At 36.4% G+C, this 18366-nt stretch overlaps 1 protein-coding gene across 2 annotated transcripts in view; it reads right to left on the bottom strand.

Moving 5' to 3' along the window:
* The window catches only part of golim4a (golgi integral membrane protein 4a), a 21680-nt gene continuing 3314 nt past the window's right edge, over positions 1-18366 (bottom strand). The window contains exons 2-16 of one of the 2 annotated variants that reach the window (XM_084409593.1): positions 15531-15605; positions 15209-15258; positions 14907-14960; positions 14610-14760; positions 14378-14460; positions 13467-13550; positions 10593-10724; positions 10253-10492; positions 8670-8914; positions 8391-8467; positions 7499-7563; positions 6370-6561; positions 6039-6107; positions 5861-5947; positions 1-1571 (exon numbers count right to left, since the gene is read on the bottom strand). In XM_084409593.1, the coding sequence (XP_084265719.1) occupies positions 1437-1571; positions 5861-5947; positions 6039-6107; positions 6370-6561; positions 7499-7563; positions 8391-8467; positions 8670-8914; positions 10253-10492; positions 10593-10724; positions 13467-13550; positions 14378-14460; positions 14610-14760; positions 14907-14960; positions 15209-15258; positions 15531-15605 (1739 nt within the window). In that variant the 3' untranslated portion in view covers positions 1-1436. The remainder of the gene's footprint in view (positions 1572-5860; positions 5948-6038; positions 6108-6369; positions 6562-7498; positions 7564-8390; positions 8468-8669; positions 8915-10252; positions 10493-10592; positions 10725-13466; positions 13551-14377; positions 14461-14609; positions 14761-14906; positions 14961-15208; positions 15259-15530; positions 15606-18366) is intronic. The other variant, XM_084409594.1, reaches the window with a different exon arrangement.

Here is an 18366-nt window from a genome sequence, read left to right on the forward strand (position 1 = left end):
AATCATTCACCAATTTTTATTCCGCTCACAATGCCATGATCAACAAAACGGCACAAAAATATTTCTCTGTAAATCACTTGCAGAACAGAAAAAAAATCTATAAACATATATATTTATTTTAAATATAAAGTATTAAAGCTGAACACTTAACAGGAAAGCTGGTTTCACCATCAACTAATAAACCTAAAAATCATATGCATCCCAGAAAATAAAAAAAGGTGACAAAACAAGATTATTTCATTTTATATAATATAAAAAACCAAAGTAAATACAAGACAAAATAAATACAATTTTTTCAATATTGTAGTGATTTAGCATACATTCAGAACAAATCATTTTGAGTAAGCTAATCCAAACATTTTGTTTACTTTTTGCATATTCAAATTCTACATCTGAATATTATGTCTCTTATTAATTCTCCTTTTCAATGTGCCATTCATTTCTCTGCTGTCTAATGTCGTATGTTAAAGACTGACAGTAACAAAAAGACTTGAGGACCAGGTCGAGTAGCACGTAGAACACTAGTACTAGTTTATACTAGAATAGTAGTTGGCAGGTCGACTTGAAAAGAAAAGAGAAAAAAATCAATACAAATAGTTTTCCATAACAGAGACATTCGGCAAAGAGATCAGGAACCAAATAATCCTGGAGAGATAGGCAGCATTTGAGGAAGTTTTCCCTATAATCTCTAGGAGGCACTTTGTGAAAAGCAAATAAAAATCATGTTTAACTAAATTAATTTGGTTTATGTTTAGGCAGCAGTATGGTAAATAAGCACATACAGTACAGCATTTAAAAATGACTTTCGACAGCTACATCTACTTGAATTACATGTAAACATTAATGTACGTTGACCCAAGCACCTTGCCATACTCACCCATGATACAATATTTCGGCATTGTATTTTTCCTCAACAAAATGGATGAATTACCAACACAAGTTTGGGCAGGACCAGGTGAGGATTTAAGGCTGATTGGTGACTGCTGCCTGTCCATCAAGATCAGTCTTAACTTAAAATTAGAGTTTTTTAAAAGGGTTTACTTCAAAGATGGAATATTTCTTGTATGTGGAGCCAAAAATGGCAAATGTTTCAGTGCAAGAGTTTCTGGTGGTTGAAATCTATGCTTTCAGATTTTCGTCCAGCCAAAGAAATCAAACGCAAGATATAACAGCATTTAAACTGAACTTATTCACTGCTCCTTAGAAGAAATGACAGACAGACGTACAGTAAAGGCAGACAGCAGGTGTTTGCTCTGTAAGTGGTTGGGCGTTTTGGTGCATCTCGGTTTCAGAGTTACACGAACTGGAAGAAAATTCGATTTCCTATTCATCAGAACGACCCAACAGAGCCATCTCCTGGCACAATGTTTAAGAGGATGGTGTGGGAAACCCAATCCAAATGTGGCAGCGATCGGCTGTCCTTCCTTTCAATCGCCTCACATTTCTGCCCTGCGAATGGGGGGTTTATCCCCGTTGCCGCCTTCCTCCTCCTCTTCTTCCTCATAGTTCTCCTCATTGTGATGTTGGGCGATTTGAATATCCTCCTTCACAACCTGATCTCTGACCTCTTCCTGTACAGATACAGAAAAAAACATATTTATATAAAAAATAATCAAGTACGATGTTAGTTACACACACCCATACAAGGCATTGAGTCTGTTCGTTTGCTACTAACTACCTCAAATTTCTTTCACAGAAAAAAAAAAGTGATGCCCTACATCCGAATATGCCTATATAGTAGGCAAAAAACATTATTTTAGCTGAGTAGTTTGTCCGAATTCATAGTATTCAAGCTGAAAAGTACCCGGATGACCTGCTACTTCCAAGTGTGCATCCACTGGACACTTTACTATCCCACAAGGCCACAGGAGGGGGTTTGTGAACGGCAGTGAAGCGACACAACTGATGCCTTAGGTCACAAGACAGTGACAACATGGTAGATGTAGTATGTCCGAATTTCATTCATACTTCACATTCATACTATCATACTAAGTACATTTCAAGTATGTACCTACTATACAGTATGCGATTTTGGACACAGCTATGGGTTTGGACCAACATGAAGGTGAGTAAATGATTACAGACTTTTTAATTTTGAGTGAACTTTAAAAGTGCACAGATGTGAATAAAGCATGAATAACATTTCCTAAATCTAAAGCCCCTTTCACAGAGATTCTGGAAAATACACTGATAATGTGTCCCGGGATTGTTTGATTTGTTCATTCACACTACCAAGGATTTTCACACACCCGTAAAGGCATGATGTGTAATGTATGCGTTGAAAACAGTAGTGTTGTGGTACAACAATGGAAGTGTTTGCATTGCTTTAAACAACATGGCAGCTGATCAGGCATTAGATGTTGATGTGCAAACTTTGTTGTTTATTTACAACAACATGAACGTTCCCGTACTAATCCCAGCAATGTTAAAGGGACACTCCACCCATTTGCATTAAGCTTTGCATTGTTAGAAACCCAGTCATACTATTGAATGGTCGTGCAACACTGTCTCATTTTCCCCTGAGACGGGAGAAATCCATTATTTACCTTTTACACTTCCTCCTACAATGACGCAAAAATCGTCATTTTGCGTCATTGTAGGAGGAAGTGTAAGAGGGGGGGATTTCTGTTGAGACTACAGGCACTAGTTCCTCATCTTTCCCAGGGGGCGGGACCCGCTCACGCTACAGACCTATTACAGATCAGTGGGTGGGACTTTACTCTCTGAAACTGAAAGCAATATCCTCCATCTTGTTTGAAGCTAAGCTAACAGGCGCTGTGGAGACAGATGTAAAGTTATGACAATAGCGGAGGAGAGTGCTCAATATGATATAGAAGAGGATTTCGGAAGTCTGATGCTTGAATCAGGTGTTTGAGGCTACCTTTACAAGCCGCATTATAGCGAAGAGCAGCCGAGGCAGAAGACCTGCCTGCCGCGGACGAGGAGCCCGGACTGGCTCGACTTAGGGCGGACTGGTGGCGCCGGTGATCTCACTATGCAACTCATAGACTGTAAGATGCAACTACGAACACAGAGATAGAGTCCGTCTGCGGCAAAGAATTTCAACGATGACAATTTCTCCTGGACGAAATCTCTGAATCAGACGAGGACACGGACGTTTGTGTTGAGAACTATCCTAGTTTCGCACCGCATATGTTCTGACTGAACATCCAGGTACCATGCAATAATTCACCTTTTCGAAAGAAATACAAACGAGGAGTAATGAGTTCGCCAACTAACTAGACATTTTGTGTGAATGTGAAATGAATTTCAAGCTCTGGTGGTAGCTAGCCTTGTAGACGGAAGAGTGATTTCTCTTATAGGCAGATATGCGCTTTCTGGATTAGTGGGAGTGGCTTGCGGAGCTGTGCAATGTGGTGCATTGTGGGAGTTGTTGTCTTTCATACAAATGCGTCCTGAAATTATTTTTTGTCTTTCCTCGGTCACGAAGGCACCAAATTCAACATTTATTTTACATTTCGACTACATATATGACCCACTTTAAATAAAAAACAATGTTCAAATGGGTGAAATGCCCCTTTAAGGTCCCCATCCCAAAATCAATCCTGGGACGTGTTTGCGTTCACACAGAAGGCCCTCTAGCAATTCTATGGCAATTTTCTGGGATCAGCGCTCTATGTGAAAGGGGCTTAAGAGATGAGGTGAAAATGGAGGATGGATGTTTAAAGTGGAGCTGGACTCATGACAGTAACTGAACACCGTGGAGGACTTTGCAATTGATCTGACTCACCCAACTGTGGCACTGCCAACAGTCTACAGTTACAGCGGCAGCTTGTACAAAAGAATAAGTGAAAACGTACACACACGTAAGCACTACATAACTCTCTGTGATACATTACAGTGACAGAGACCATAAAATTGTTGTCTTGGAACAGACAGCTTAACTAGAGATTCATGGTCCTGCCTTCGACAAGAAACTAAATGAACACTACAATTAACAACTATATAATGCTTAACAGATACTAATGTATTTAAAGGTGCACTGTGTAATATTTAGGAGGATATGTTGACAGAAATGCAATATCATATACATAACTATGTTTTCAGTGGTGTATAAAGACCTACTTAATGAACCGTTATGTTTTTATTACCTTAGAATGAGCCATTTCTACATACACCACGGGTCTTGTGGGACATGTTTCTACAGTAGCCCTAAACGAACAAACGCATTAGAAGCTAGCTAAAGTCAGCGAATAAAAACACTGACACAATGATGAACAAGTAACAACTTAATTATTCAGTAAACCGATATGTTATTTTGAATATTATTAACCTAATTTCTTAATTTATATTTGTAAAGAAACCTCATTGCTTAACTGGCTACTCTCTGCTGTCTCAGATGACGATATATTTTCCTGTCGGCCACTGTAATTTCTGTTGGTTGCAATTCGCAACCTCACCACTAGAGTTTACCGGCCACCGCTAAAAATTACACAGTGCACCTTTAATGTATATTAGAATATGCATACAGCATTGTTTAAAAGTTTGGGGTCGGTAAGATTTTTAAATGTTTGAAAAAATTTCTTTTGCTCACCAAGGCTGTATTTATTCGATCAAATTTGTAATACTGTGAAATATTTTTACACTTTAAAAGACCCATTTTCTATTTTAATATATTTTAAAATATTTTAAAATGTGTTGCTCTGTTGGCAAAGCTGAATTTTTAGCATGATTACTCCAGGCTTCAGTGTCACATGATCCTTCATAAAACATTGATAAAATATTTCTTATTATTATCATCATCAATATTGAAAACAGTTGTGCTGCTTAATATTTTTATGGAAACAGTGATGCCTTTTCAAAAGATCTTTCTTCTGTATCATTGTCAAAGTGTTTACTGTCACTTTTGAAATATCAAAGAATCTCCACTACACTACACATATTAAAAAGGAAGAAATATTGAAAATTAATTTTTTGTTGTCCTGCGTTATTGCTTAGGTTTTGTCAAGTCACTATAATATTCTGGCTCTGGTCCATTCCTTAAAGCTAGGGTAGGCAATGTTTTTGCACTTTTTGTTATACTGGTTGAAACTCTCTTCACATCCTGATAGCAATCAATAATAGAAGAAGTGGTCTAAATATAAAAAAATGCACATATATCTTTTGTGGATGTCTCAGGACCAAAAAATGTTCGTCCAATCATTGGATTCGGTCCGAATACAATAATGGGATGTCCTACCAGCCTGCCAATGTATGTATTTGCATACCTCCGCACAGCTGCTCACGCAGACATCTACACCATCAGCAGGTTCCATGAGGCTATGCAGAGCTGTAGACAGACACTGAGTGTCGCAAACAAACAGCAGCTGCCTTTTACAGTTCCTTCTGAAGCAAAACAATGAGCTCATGCTGCGTTCACGCCCTGTCGTAACTACAGTAATTAAGAGATGGCAACCCGTGACGTTCTACTTGGAGCTGTTCACGTCCTCAGACTTGAATTTCTGCATTTCTATGGCAACAATATCAATGCCGAAAAGAATCTGCAACAGTCAGGTAGAGCTCTGTAAGTTGTTTATGTTCATTATTATTGTAATGTTATATGCTTTGAGACATGAGGTAATTTAACGCCGTCTCGTGATGCTTTGCACATGCTGCTGTGTGAGTTGTGATCATGTGTTTTGAAGGAGGCGTGGCTTTGGAGACGCTCAGAAGGGAGGGTGGGATCTCATGCTTTCAAAGCTAGCTTGATATTGCTAGCCTCTACAAAAACTGCACAGCCTACTTTTAATTTAATCATGTAAATCTAAAGGACTATTTTTTATTTATTTCATCATTGTCCAGGTATAAGTCTGATCAGCAAACCTCTTCTGAACAGCCACGAATTATAAATATTTTGTACCTGTTCTCCATTCTCCTCATTATACGGGTCTCCCTCTTCTTCTCGCATCGCCTCATGCTTCTGATTTTCAGCCAGCTCATCTTGAGCCTGGAGAGAGAAAGCCATCCCGGTTAGGGAACAAATGATTATTTTTTTGTTTTTAGAACTGTGTGTTCTCTCATTGCATTTGTTATCTGACCTCATCATCACCATCTTCCTGGTACTGCTCATCCAGAGCATCTTCCTGTTGGTCTGGGTTTCCAGCCATCTGCACAAAACACACAAAACTTCAGACATTCTCAGTTGCATAATATAAATATCCCCAGATGTCGGCAACAGTCAGATTCCCAAACTAAATCACTGTAAGTCTGTTTTTTGTTTTTATACAAAAAATGCTGTATAGCTCCACCAACACTGAAGACTCATTGGTCCACAATCTCGTTTAACACACTTATTAAACATCATGCGGAAAACACGTCACGTCTGCTGGTTAGGAGACTCCTTTCAGCTGCAAAGAACCGGTTGCTTACCACCAGTTGTTCTTCAGCAGGCGGCTGGTGTTGATTCTCTACGGCCAGGTGCATGTTGGGGTTGCCTACGGGTGCTGGCTCTTCCTCCTCCTCTACCTCATGGGCATGCCGCTGCTGCTCTGCCTCTTCAAACTCATCCTCACCCTGATTGTTGGGGTCGTCCTCTGGATCAACATCCGCTCCTACAGGTCGCTGTAAGTTTGACGTATTTATCATCAGTACACGTTCACAAACAATGGCTTAAATTACTCACATTTGCAACTGAAAACAGCATGTGCAAAAAATGTAATGCTTTAAAAAGTCACTCATCAAGTTAAAAATGCAGTTTTATGAAATGTAAGGTCATAAAAAGTCTTAAATATCTTACATGGTATAAAAAACTAATTTGGGAACAGAAAAAAAATTATTCAGATTATTAAATCTCAAAAGGAGATGACTGAATTAAATAAATATGAGCATTGCATGTTTAAACTCCTGATGGAGTTTTAGGACACCATTAGGTCACTTGATGGAGTTTTTCGGTTCCTTGCCACTGTTGCCTTTGGCTTGCTCAGTTGGGGATATTTTGGGGATATTTAATTTGATTTTATCAATCAATAAATTCCACTAGAAACAAACCTTGTTGTATTATTTTAATTTAATACTGTGAAGCTGCTTTGATACAATCTGTATTGTGAAAAACGCTATACAAATATACTTGACTTGACTTGACTTAAAGTCAAATAACTGTGCATTCTACAGGTTCTCAGTTTCAGTGCAGTTCGCAATCAATGAATACTAAGGATTTATGCGAATAGATTGGGGAGGGGGGAGGGGATACACCGCTCTATAGTAATTTGAAAGTGATTGCAATACCAGTTTTGGCCACAATCTTACATATGGCTCCTTTAAAGTCCAACATTATAATATATATTTATAATTACAGAATTATTCAATTCAATTTGAAGCAGAAATATAAAAAACCCTAGCGTTCTTTTTGAAATATACATTATTTGATACATTTTTTAATGTGCTCCTACATTTTTAAACTTAAGAGCACATGTGCTCCTTGGGAAAAGTAAGCATCAAGCCATGTTTATATGAATACTGGTGCTTGTATATGTGTTTATAATATCATAAGGGGACACACCTCATCCTCATGTTGAGCATGGTCCTCTTCACCTTGCCCTGGCTCCTCATGGTGCGCGTTCTCCTCTACACATGACAGAGACATACAAAAGTATAATCCTCAGGGCCCAGTTATTCAAAAAGTTTAATCTGGATCAAAATTATCTAGATTTGGAAATCCCATGTTTTGCTATCCAGGATCAGGTAATCCATTTTACTTCTTGCAAGAGAACACAAAAGCATTTTTCCTCCCATCTCCATGTCCCTTTAGGGTTTCCGTAGTCCCTCATGTGACCCAGAACCAAAACAAACAAATATGCATGCAATAATTGTTAGAAATGACTTTTGTCTGGTTCATCTCTGATGATTGTGTCAATGTAGTTTATATAGAGTGATAAAAAAAACTGTTTATTTTATTGCACTAAAATCTATTTATTTTCTTCTTTTTTTTTTACTTTACTGTACTGAAAGACTTAATAGGTAGCCTAATGTCTACTACGTTATTACTTTACAGTTAAACTAATCAAGAACAAAATAAAAATATCAATGTGTAAATATATATTTCTTTATACAAATGTTGTATTTTTTGACCAGTTTTAAAGTTTTATTACATTTTTGTTCCTGAAATCCACCCTTCTGCTGGGATCAGGATAATCCAGATTTTTTCGATCAAAGGTATCCCAATCTATTTTGGCATCCAAGATTGGATTTTGTGATCTACTCCGATTTCAGAATCCTTTTTTTTCCCCTTCTTTTCAACAACCAATTTTCAAGATTTGATCCAATCCGATCAGATTCCTTTTGAACAACTGGGTCCCAGATATTAAAATTGCACCAAACATTTAAGAAATCACTTTGAGACACCACGAGTAAAAAGTAGCACTGCTATCACGACAAACCACATAAATTGTCACCTTTCTCATCATCTATCTGTGGCTCTTCTTCTCCCTGGACTATATCAGCATCTATGTTTTCATACTGTGCCTTTTTCCTGGTAAATACAAAAAAATAAAAGGATTTATAAAACAAATCATTGCAGTTTCCTGGAACAGTAAAATAGCAAATCAACACGCACAAATGACCATTCTTCGTTACTGCAAAAAGTATTGTTAAAAATACACATAATTACAAATTATTGTTATTTTTATATATTGTATTATATATTTATTTTAACTCGAGGGAGGGCCTCTAACCGGAGCATCTCTTGCTGGAGTTTTTGCTCTTTGAGATCGGCTTCTCTGTTCAGCTGTTCCTCTCTCGCTCTCTGCAGATGTAATCTTTCCTCTCTCTCCTTCTGCTGCTGCAGCTGCTGTTTCTGCAGGGTTTCCTGACGCAGGTGCAACTGTCTGCGCTCCTCCGCCAGCTGCGCAGCCAGACGCTGCTGCTCCTGCTGCTGTTCGTATGCAGACTTCACCCGCTCCACCTGCGCTGGCGCCACCTGGGGGCAGAACAGAAGAGTGAGGGCCTTACAAGGGGAATATGAGTTCAATGTTGGAAGACAATGCAGGGAGGTGGACTGGCTAAGATAGCATCTCAATATTTATAATAATAACGAAAACAGAGAATGAAAACATGCTGATGTTCTGACTGCAGGCAAATCGGATTTTTTCTCAAATCAGATCTTTTTTTTTAAAAAAAATTGTAAAATTAGATTTGTGTGTCCGCTCCAGACATAACCAACCTATCTGCATGGGTTGCTTAGGTAACAATGTAAGCGTACCAACGTATGTGATGAGGCTTTCTAATGATGCAGGAAAAATTAAAAGCATCATCTCGCTCTCCAAATAAGCGCCCTATTGAGTCTCGGTGCAGAACTCTTCCGTCGCACAAGAAAAACTCAGCGACGGAGGAGAGGTATATCTATGAATCCATGAATATTTCCGGCATTTCCGTCACTGGTTTTAACGTTATCGTTGTGTGTCATAAGACAATTTGAAATCTGATTTGAGCAGCCAGTGTCCAGACTGAGACGCATTTGTAAAAATCTGATTGGAATCGCATTTCACACAAACTCCAAATGTAGTTTGAATCAGATTTTTTTTTTTTTACTGATTTCATGTGTTTTTTGGGGAATGCAAAATCTGCATTTGCAAATCATTTTTGCTCGCAGTCTGAACATAGCCATAGTGTGTTTTAAATTAGATGGAACATTTTTCAATTAATACTTGATAAAAAAGCATTTAAAACAAAAAAGTGTCTCTTTCTGACCACTTGGCTAAAAGTGTCAAGGTAGGCAGCTTACTATGCTAGACTACCGTTCAAAAGTTTTGGGTCTGTGTGTATGTTCATTTTTAAAGAAATGAATACATCTATTTAGGAAAGATGCATTAAATTGAGCAAAAGTGCGAGTAAAGACATTTATAATGTTACAAAACAAATGAAGAAGAATCCTGAAATAAAAGCATAACAATTTTAAACTACACAGCTGTTGTTAACATTGATAATAATAATAGTGTATTAGAATGATTTCTGAAGGATCATGTGACACTGAAGTAATGTTGTGAAAATTCAGGTTTGCCATCACAGGAATAAATTACATTTTGAAATATCTGTATTTACATAGAAAATAGTTATTTAAAATTGTAATATGAATGATTTACAATATTACATTTGTTACTGTATTCTTGATCAAATAAATGCATCATTGGGGAGCAAAAACAAATCTTACCAACCCCAAACTTCTGAACGCTAATGTAGCCAATGGCTACTAGCCATACTAGTTTATTGGTAATTTATCTAATGTTTGTATTCAGAATCATGTCGCTAGAGTTCTGACCCCGTGAACGTGACGTTGCTCCCTTTCTAGCGCGTTTTCATCTGGTTGGTTGGCCTGTGGCTCCTCCTCCTCCACTTCATTATGCGGCACATCAAACTCCTCCTCTAGTTTCTGAGGTTGCCCCGCCTGCTCCATCTCCTCCTCTGCCAGCTCTCTCCTCCTCTCCTCGGCTCCTCCCATTTCGCCAACCTCCTCCCTGTGGTGCGATTCAGGCTTCTCGTCCTCGTGGTGTTTCTCCATCTGAGGGAGATCCACATGAAACAGATCTCATTCTTCACCATTTAAACCAGTGACATGAGTGGGGGAAAACCTCAGTTTTGAATGCATGATGGATAAATACCCCTGGCTGAGCATCCTGGGGTTGATTGTTTTTTTCTGCGTTCTCGTTCTGGACGGGTTGATCAGCTGCATGTCTCAGACTGGGCATCTTACTGAGCGTCTCCTTCAGCTGTTTATATTCATCCACCTGAACCTGGAACCCATCGAGACCGACTACATCAGTACAACACCACGCATCAGAGTAAAGGCTTCATATACTCTGTTGAAAGGTTACATGAGCGATGGTTTGGTGGTTAGCTGAAACAGGCAACAAACACAGCAAGCCAAAATCAAGAGCCTGACATAAGGCAGAAGAGAAAGAGATTAAAGGCCATCATGAGGGAAACACATCCAGATCAGAAAGAAAACTAGAGCAATCTATATCAATAATTGCATAATTACTTGAATAATGAATTGACAACCTAAAGCAACATTTATTTAATTGACAAAATTCTACAAAACTACTTGGTTTTCATTTTATTTAGAACTTAAAGGGGTCATATAATGCCATTTTTGTACAAGCTAATATGATTCTTTAGGGTCTAAATTAAAAGTTTGTAATATACTTCAATTAAAAAAACTGTTTTCAGCACGCCATTTAAGTGCATGTGTCTTTAAATGATAATGAGCTTTGCTCACCCCGCCCCTCTGTTCTGTGCGTACACCGTTTTTAATAACACAATAACCATAACGCATTGTTCATTATAAACTTGGGATTATGAATTATATTGAGAACGTCGTACATAGAAAACATACCGTAATGTACCCTGAGTGTAAACAGTCGCATTCATCGTGAAGCGTGCAGCAAGCGATTTGCAAAGATTAATATAAAGATTAAAATAAAGGTTAATAAAACGTTACACTCACTTCTTCTTCTGGAGGTGCAGCAGGAACACGAATAGTTGGTACCGATCCTTTTTTCAGGAGCAGCTTCTTAGCAAAACCAGCTTTATATTGACCTCGTTTGTAAAGCAGTCTGGTGTGTGAAATGATTCGCGCACTTATGAAAGCATTGACGTTGATCGTGGGGAATATTCCCTTCGAAAACACACTCAGCCACTGCGTCTTCAGCGGTTCGGATTTAGGAACATCAAAATGACTGCTGTGTTCGTTATTACACCCAAGAACAGAACACCACAATCGCTTAGACGCCATTCTGCTCATAGACAGTGCTCCAGCGTATCAACAATGACCGCACCGGTCCGCGCGGACCATGATTGACAGCTCGCTCACGAGCGAGGGCGGGTCTGTGTTGAAACGCTGCTGTCAATCAACAATCGTGGGAGGGGCGTCGATTTTGTGACGTCACAAAATCGAACGGCTTGATTTGAGATGGGGGAAAACATCTAAGAAGATTAAAAAAAAAACACTGGATGGATTTTTTATCATTTTATGGTGGTTGTGTACAGGCACTGCCAACACACATTTCAGTACAATCAACTTGTAAAAGTGCATGTACCATTATATGACCCCTTTAAAGCAAAATTTATTTAATTGATAAAAAGAAAAAGAAACAATATGGGATTATTGTATTTATGTATTTGATATTTAATTCATATTTAATCATTTAATATTTATACTTCTAAAATAAATTATTTTGTTTTAGAAAGTAAAGTTTGTTTTAAAGCAAAATGTAATTGAAAGAATACTAGAGAACTACATGGTTTTAAATGTCTTTATTTATATTCAAATTATATTATATTTATTTATGTTCAATTATTTTTTGTTCTGTTTTCAAATTTGTTAATGATTGAACTTAAATATAGGTCTTTAAAAAATGTTAGTGTCATTGATACTAAACATAGCATGTTCTTGTACGTCAACTTTGTACCTCTTGCATCTTATTTTGTTCTTGCACCTATTTAAAGAAAAGTAAATAAAGACTTCAAATTTGGGTCACACAATGCAAATGTATGACTTCAAAAGACTATTCTTTTAAATCATACTACTGTTTTATCATCCTAAACTCATACCCAAGATCCTGCAATCCTAACCTAACCTTTCTCCCAGTCCTTCTTCACTAGGGTGCAGTACCTGTTTTCTTTTCTGTTTGAATGCCAAGTGTTGCCAGCATATGGAAGGAAAATATCACTCTGTATCTCACACACACACTAAACCCAATGCCTCCCAGCATCCTTCTCTATCATCCTGGGAAAGCAGATAATGACAGTTCTAATTAACGAGCATCTGTACATCTGGTTTCTCAAAGCCACTGAGAAAGAGCGAGTAAACAGGAAGTACAGCATGTATGGCTTATCAGAGTCGTGCACATTTTAGCATGCTAAACAAGGGCAAGAAGTTCAGAGAAACGAGAGTGAGAACGTGTGCAAGAGATCATAATGGCCTTGTGGAATGTGACCGGACTTGAAACGCAGGCTTAGTCCAGTCTGACAAGCTTGCATAAGCAGCGCTGCAGTCTAACTGAATCAGCAGGATCATGCGCTGCTTTCACACTGAGAGCATTTCTACTTCTATGCAGTGCTTTGCAGAAAATATAATAAAACATATTAGCTCTGTTTCAAAACCTTGCTTCCTACATAGGCAACATCCTAACCACCATGGTTACGGTCATAGGCGACTGATTTGGGATGAAGCTACATAAATAACACTCCTAAATTGCACAGGAGAAGCAACTTATTTGTTGCAACTTACAATAAGCAGTTGATGTGTTTAGATAATGACACAATGCTCGAACAAGTGTGAAAATGCATGCAATAATCTAATTTTATTACACTAAACTATTTGCTTGCTGCTTACATGAGCTCTGTGAAACTTGACTTGCTTGCCTTTCCCACAGGATATGCTCTGCATAGCATTTGAGCTGTCAGTGGAACAGCACACACACTCCTGCACCTGCTTAAAGCGCATGCACACGCACACACACACACACCCTAACCTGTGCCGCAGCTAGCGCACTCTTGTGGTCCTCCAGGGTCAACACAAGCTGATCGTGGCTGGTTTTTAGGTTCTTGTGCTGTTGCTACAAGAGGAACCATCACAGGCAAAGCTCAAATACAAGCATTCAGGATAACCACACTGAATATTAGTATGGACCGTGTGATAAAGCTAAATTATAATCATCATAAATACAATTGCCTGATCTGCAATAAAATGGATCATGGAAATTAAGACTAAATTTGAATTCTAATTAGGTGAATTTTATGAAAATGTTCAAAAACATTTCACAAAATGTAACAATTTTGAATAAAATTTAAAAATATATATTGCATAAAAAAGTCTATTTTTAAGAACCATTAAATTTTTTGCACTGTGAAATTATTTCAGAATCATAACAATTTCTCCCTTTGTAATGTGATAAAATAATCACATATTATTTAAACTGATAATTATCATTTTTGAATTTCAATTATAAGCACGGTAAAACGGTAACAATTGCATCATTGTAATATCTGTTGACCTGATGTCATTTAGAATATTTTAAATAAACAAACAATTAAATATCAAATGTATTATATTATATATGGTTAATAAACATTATATTTAAATATACAGTAACAGAGATATAAATAGAATTATTTATTTATTGACTTGCTTTTTTCTTTACATAAAAAAAAATATATATCAATGGTCTTGAAATATGATTCCGTTTCTTCATGCTAAATATATTTTTTAATTTTATTTATTTATTTGCTTGTGAATTTTGGGGCTGCCATAACCAGACATTTTCACAAGATTTACCCCTTTAACTGTGGCAAACAGTACGCATGGCTTAATTATCCATAATAACCATAAAACATATTTTGTACTACTGCTCTAAAAAGACCCATAGGGCTTTTTCGGTTTTACCCTGGTATCCTGAAGTTGCACATAGATGTCCTGATGAGCCTTTCTCAACTGCTTGTTTTCTTCACGTAGCTTAAATTCATTATCTGGGAAAGAAAGAGAATGAGAAAGGCAGCTGAAATTACTGTAGCTTTTAATTCCACCATAAAGACACCAGTACGCAACATGATGCTAGAGTCTTTGTGGTGGTTGCCAGGGTGTGATTGCTAAGAGAAAGATGGTGAGAACATGATACCTTTGAGCTTAGAAATCTCAGACTCTTTGGTCTGATGAAGCTGGCCAAGTCTCAGTTTATGTTCATCTAATGCCTTGTTGTGTTCATCTCCTTGTAGCTGATGTCGCTCTTGTAGTTCGTAATACTGCTTTTTTAGATCGTCATGCTGGTTCTGATGGTAAACACACACACATACACATACACACACAACAGTGAATTATCTGTGTTTTCCCGTGGGAAGAAAATACATACTGCATTTTACAGTACATCACAAAACTTTTTTCTTTTTTTTTTAAGTTGATGAGTTTTCCAACTGACCTTCAAAATCTGATGCTGGGAATGCAGAGAATTAAACCTGACGCTGGCATCTTGCTGTAAACAAAACAAATACAAACAAACCTGGTCATTTTGTAAGCATGGCATCATGTCTCTCTAAATGCCATGCCAGAAAGCAACAGGCCGTGATATTCGAGAAATTTATGGTTTGCATACAAACAACCAGATGAGTATTTGACTGCAGGGCAAGTGTATGTTTTCTCTCAAAAAACGTAGCTTCCCTGCATTTCAACTAGTTTTACAACTCAAATTTTTACTGAAAAAAAATTCTCAAAACAACATACCTTTTCTTTGTTGAGAGACTGCTGAGACTCTATTTTATACACAAGATAATCTGTGAGGAAAAGGCAAAAACAAGTATTACAGCAGAGACAAATACAAAACTTATTATGCTAATTAATGACCTATTACATGATATTATTTTGCAAAGACATTCATATGTCTTAAGTGTGGCTTAAAAGTCCAAATACTCTTAGGATCTTATTAACTAGTCACTTGGGCTGCACCAGTTTATCCATCATGCAAGCTACAGGATGTCATTACACTTCATCATTTCCTCTTCATCAATTAGTCACTGATGTTGTCATATATTATAAACAAACTTGCCTTCTTTGGCTTTTTTATGCTCAAGCCGCTCCTTCTGAAGAGACTTCTCCAACCTAGAGCGATGCTCGTACACAACTGACAGGAAGAAAGAGAGAAAAATACATTTTTGTATTGGTGTTGACGGTGTTGACCAGTGTTGGGGAAAGTTACTTTTAAAAGTAATCCGTTGCAATATTGTATTCCTCCATAAAAAGTAACTAATTGCGTTAATTGGTTACTTTTTATGGAAAGCAATGCGTTGCGTTGCGTTACTTTTTCTCACCTGGGCTGGGCTTGCTTGTTTGTTTTTTTAATAACTCAATCTCTGCAAACATATTATGGTATTTTTATGCTTTAGTACAGTCAAAAAGTTACATACAGCACCTTTAAAACTTAAATGCATAATCCAAAGGTCAGACAGTTTTGTGCAATGAAAGTTTATTTAAATGTAGCTGATATATTCCTTGGTTATCTTTCAGCTACAGTTTGAGTTATATGTTAACTTCTAGTCTATGCAAAAATGCAAACAAATGTGTTCGGCTGTCATCTCACATATCTCCTCCATGCCACTTTTTCACCATATGGCACAATGAAAGTTATGTCTTTGAGACAGTGTCTTGAAACCAGCGTAATGCACCATGTGTCCTATGCTGACATGACACTAAATTGGCTGAGTTATACAGCTTAATTATACATGAAAAATATAGTTTTGCACAACCCAACATCGAAAAAAGTGATTTTACTAAACAGACTAATGCAGAAAAATAACTGAATGAACAAAAACATCTGTCTGACTCTGAATTCATATGGCTATAGAGGCCGTGTTTTAAAAAATAAAAATTTAAAGATGTAAATTTCTGACATGGGTTTACTGTGCAAACAGTCAAACAAAAAGTATAGCATGCCGTTAACATGCAAACAAAGCAACAGTGCTAAAAATATGCATAAAAAAATCTAGATACCCCAACACAATCTCCTCACAACAAGAATCTTTTACAGTACCATAATCAGTACGTAAAGTAAGCCGAGCTATTTTTTAAGACTTTCCCCACTGTGTGAACCACTGACCCATCGAGTGCCACATTCAACCCTCTTAATTTCTCTCTAATGGCATCAGATTGAAAGGTTGACCCATCTGCTCTTTTTACACGTAACATGAGCTACACCAGCAAAATCTGAAATGCCTCAGGAAATGAGGCCTGGCAGAGGCTTTCCTCCCCATATTTGTGTTTGTCCAGCAGCGTGGGTTGTTCGTTGAACTGCATTATTACAGCGAAGTCATGGTCTGCATCCTCGGAACCCTTGCCTCTTGTCTTGTATCCTCCTATTACTTTCATCATTACATAACAGACACGTCAAGTACTTATTATACTGATTAAAGAGATTGTGCAGTGATTAAGAGTCAAAGAAGGCAGTAATCACAGGACCTCCTAGTGGTTACAACAACAATTAAAAGTAAAATCGTTTGTGCAATAAGCAGCAGCACATATGCTTAGGAAATAAAATATATGTTGGCTCAAGGACCCAAGGCTATTTTTTAATGAATATAGAACAAGTATTATTAATGACTGTTATAAATTACTATGCATCATTTATCATAATTAATTCTATAATAATTATAAATAAAACAAATAATAAATTAAATCTTACATACATGTTTTGTATATTTAAAAATACAAATATTTTCAAATATAAAAAAAGTTTCTTAATTATTAATCATATTTTTCATTGTCAAGAAAAAGATCTGACGTATATAAATATAATAAATGTAAAGCAACTTATTATAAATGTACAATTAATTGTATAACCCTAACAGTTATCAAAATTTTTTTTAAATCGCTTACTGCAGGTAGTTAAATAAACTTTTTTTTTTTTTTTACAAATATAAAAATGTTTCCAAAAAAATATGAATAATTTGTTGTCGTCAAGATCTGAACTGAGATCTTTAAATATGTGTTTCCTCATATTTAAACCCTTGTGAAACAAGAAGTCATAGCTAGACAATTTCATGTTTAGTCACCCTGGTGTTCAAAAAAAAAAAAAAAAGGTAAACATTAATGGAAATATACTTCAGAGATATTTTACTCGTAAAAAATTCTAGAGGTGCCAATAATTTTGGCCAACGTGTTTTGGAGAAAAACATTTATTTCATAATGTGATTCCCCCCCCTATTTTCAATTCTTTTACTTCAATGAAAGGTTAGATTTTTGCAAATTTTTTAATGAAAGATCAAAAGGATAAACAATGCAGATTTATTTTGTACAGCCATTTTTGATCATATTTAGCAGCGGTTCCATTAATTCTGACCACAACTGTATATAACAAAACCTGAACTATATAAATTAATAAATAAATAAATATATTACATTTTTATTAATTATAATGAACTCTATTATAACTATCAAATTAAATAACTAAAAAAATATAATAATAAAAAATGCTGATGTGTTCCCTATAGTGTCGATCAGGCACAGGATCTTATTCCCCTTCTCGGGGAACCATGGTGGTTCATGTTGAAATCTGAGATTTTTTTTATATATATATATATTTATTTTATAGTTATTATAGAATTCATCATAGCCATGAATAATACTATGTTATATACTTTTGTATAATATTTATATAGTTTTTTTTTTAAATAGTTCAGATCTTGACAAAAACAACTATGATGATTAATATTTTTTTGAGAAATGTTTATATTTGTACAAAAATATTTATGTATTTATTTAACTTCCTGCAGTAAGTGATTTAGATTTTTTATTGTTTAATTTTATAATTGTTAAATAATTAATTACGATTAATCAGTCATTTATAATTAATTGTTTTATATTTATTATATATATGTGTCAGATCTGTC

Source organism: Rutilus rutilus (genome assembly GCF_951802725.1).
Source record: "Rutilus rutilus genome assembly, chromosome: 5".
Taxonomy (NCBI): Eukaryota; Metazoa; Chordata; class Actinopteri; order Cypriniformes; family Leuciscidae; genus Rutilus; species Rutilus rutilus.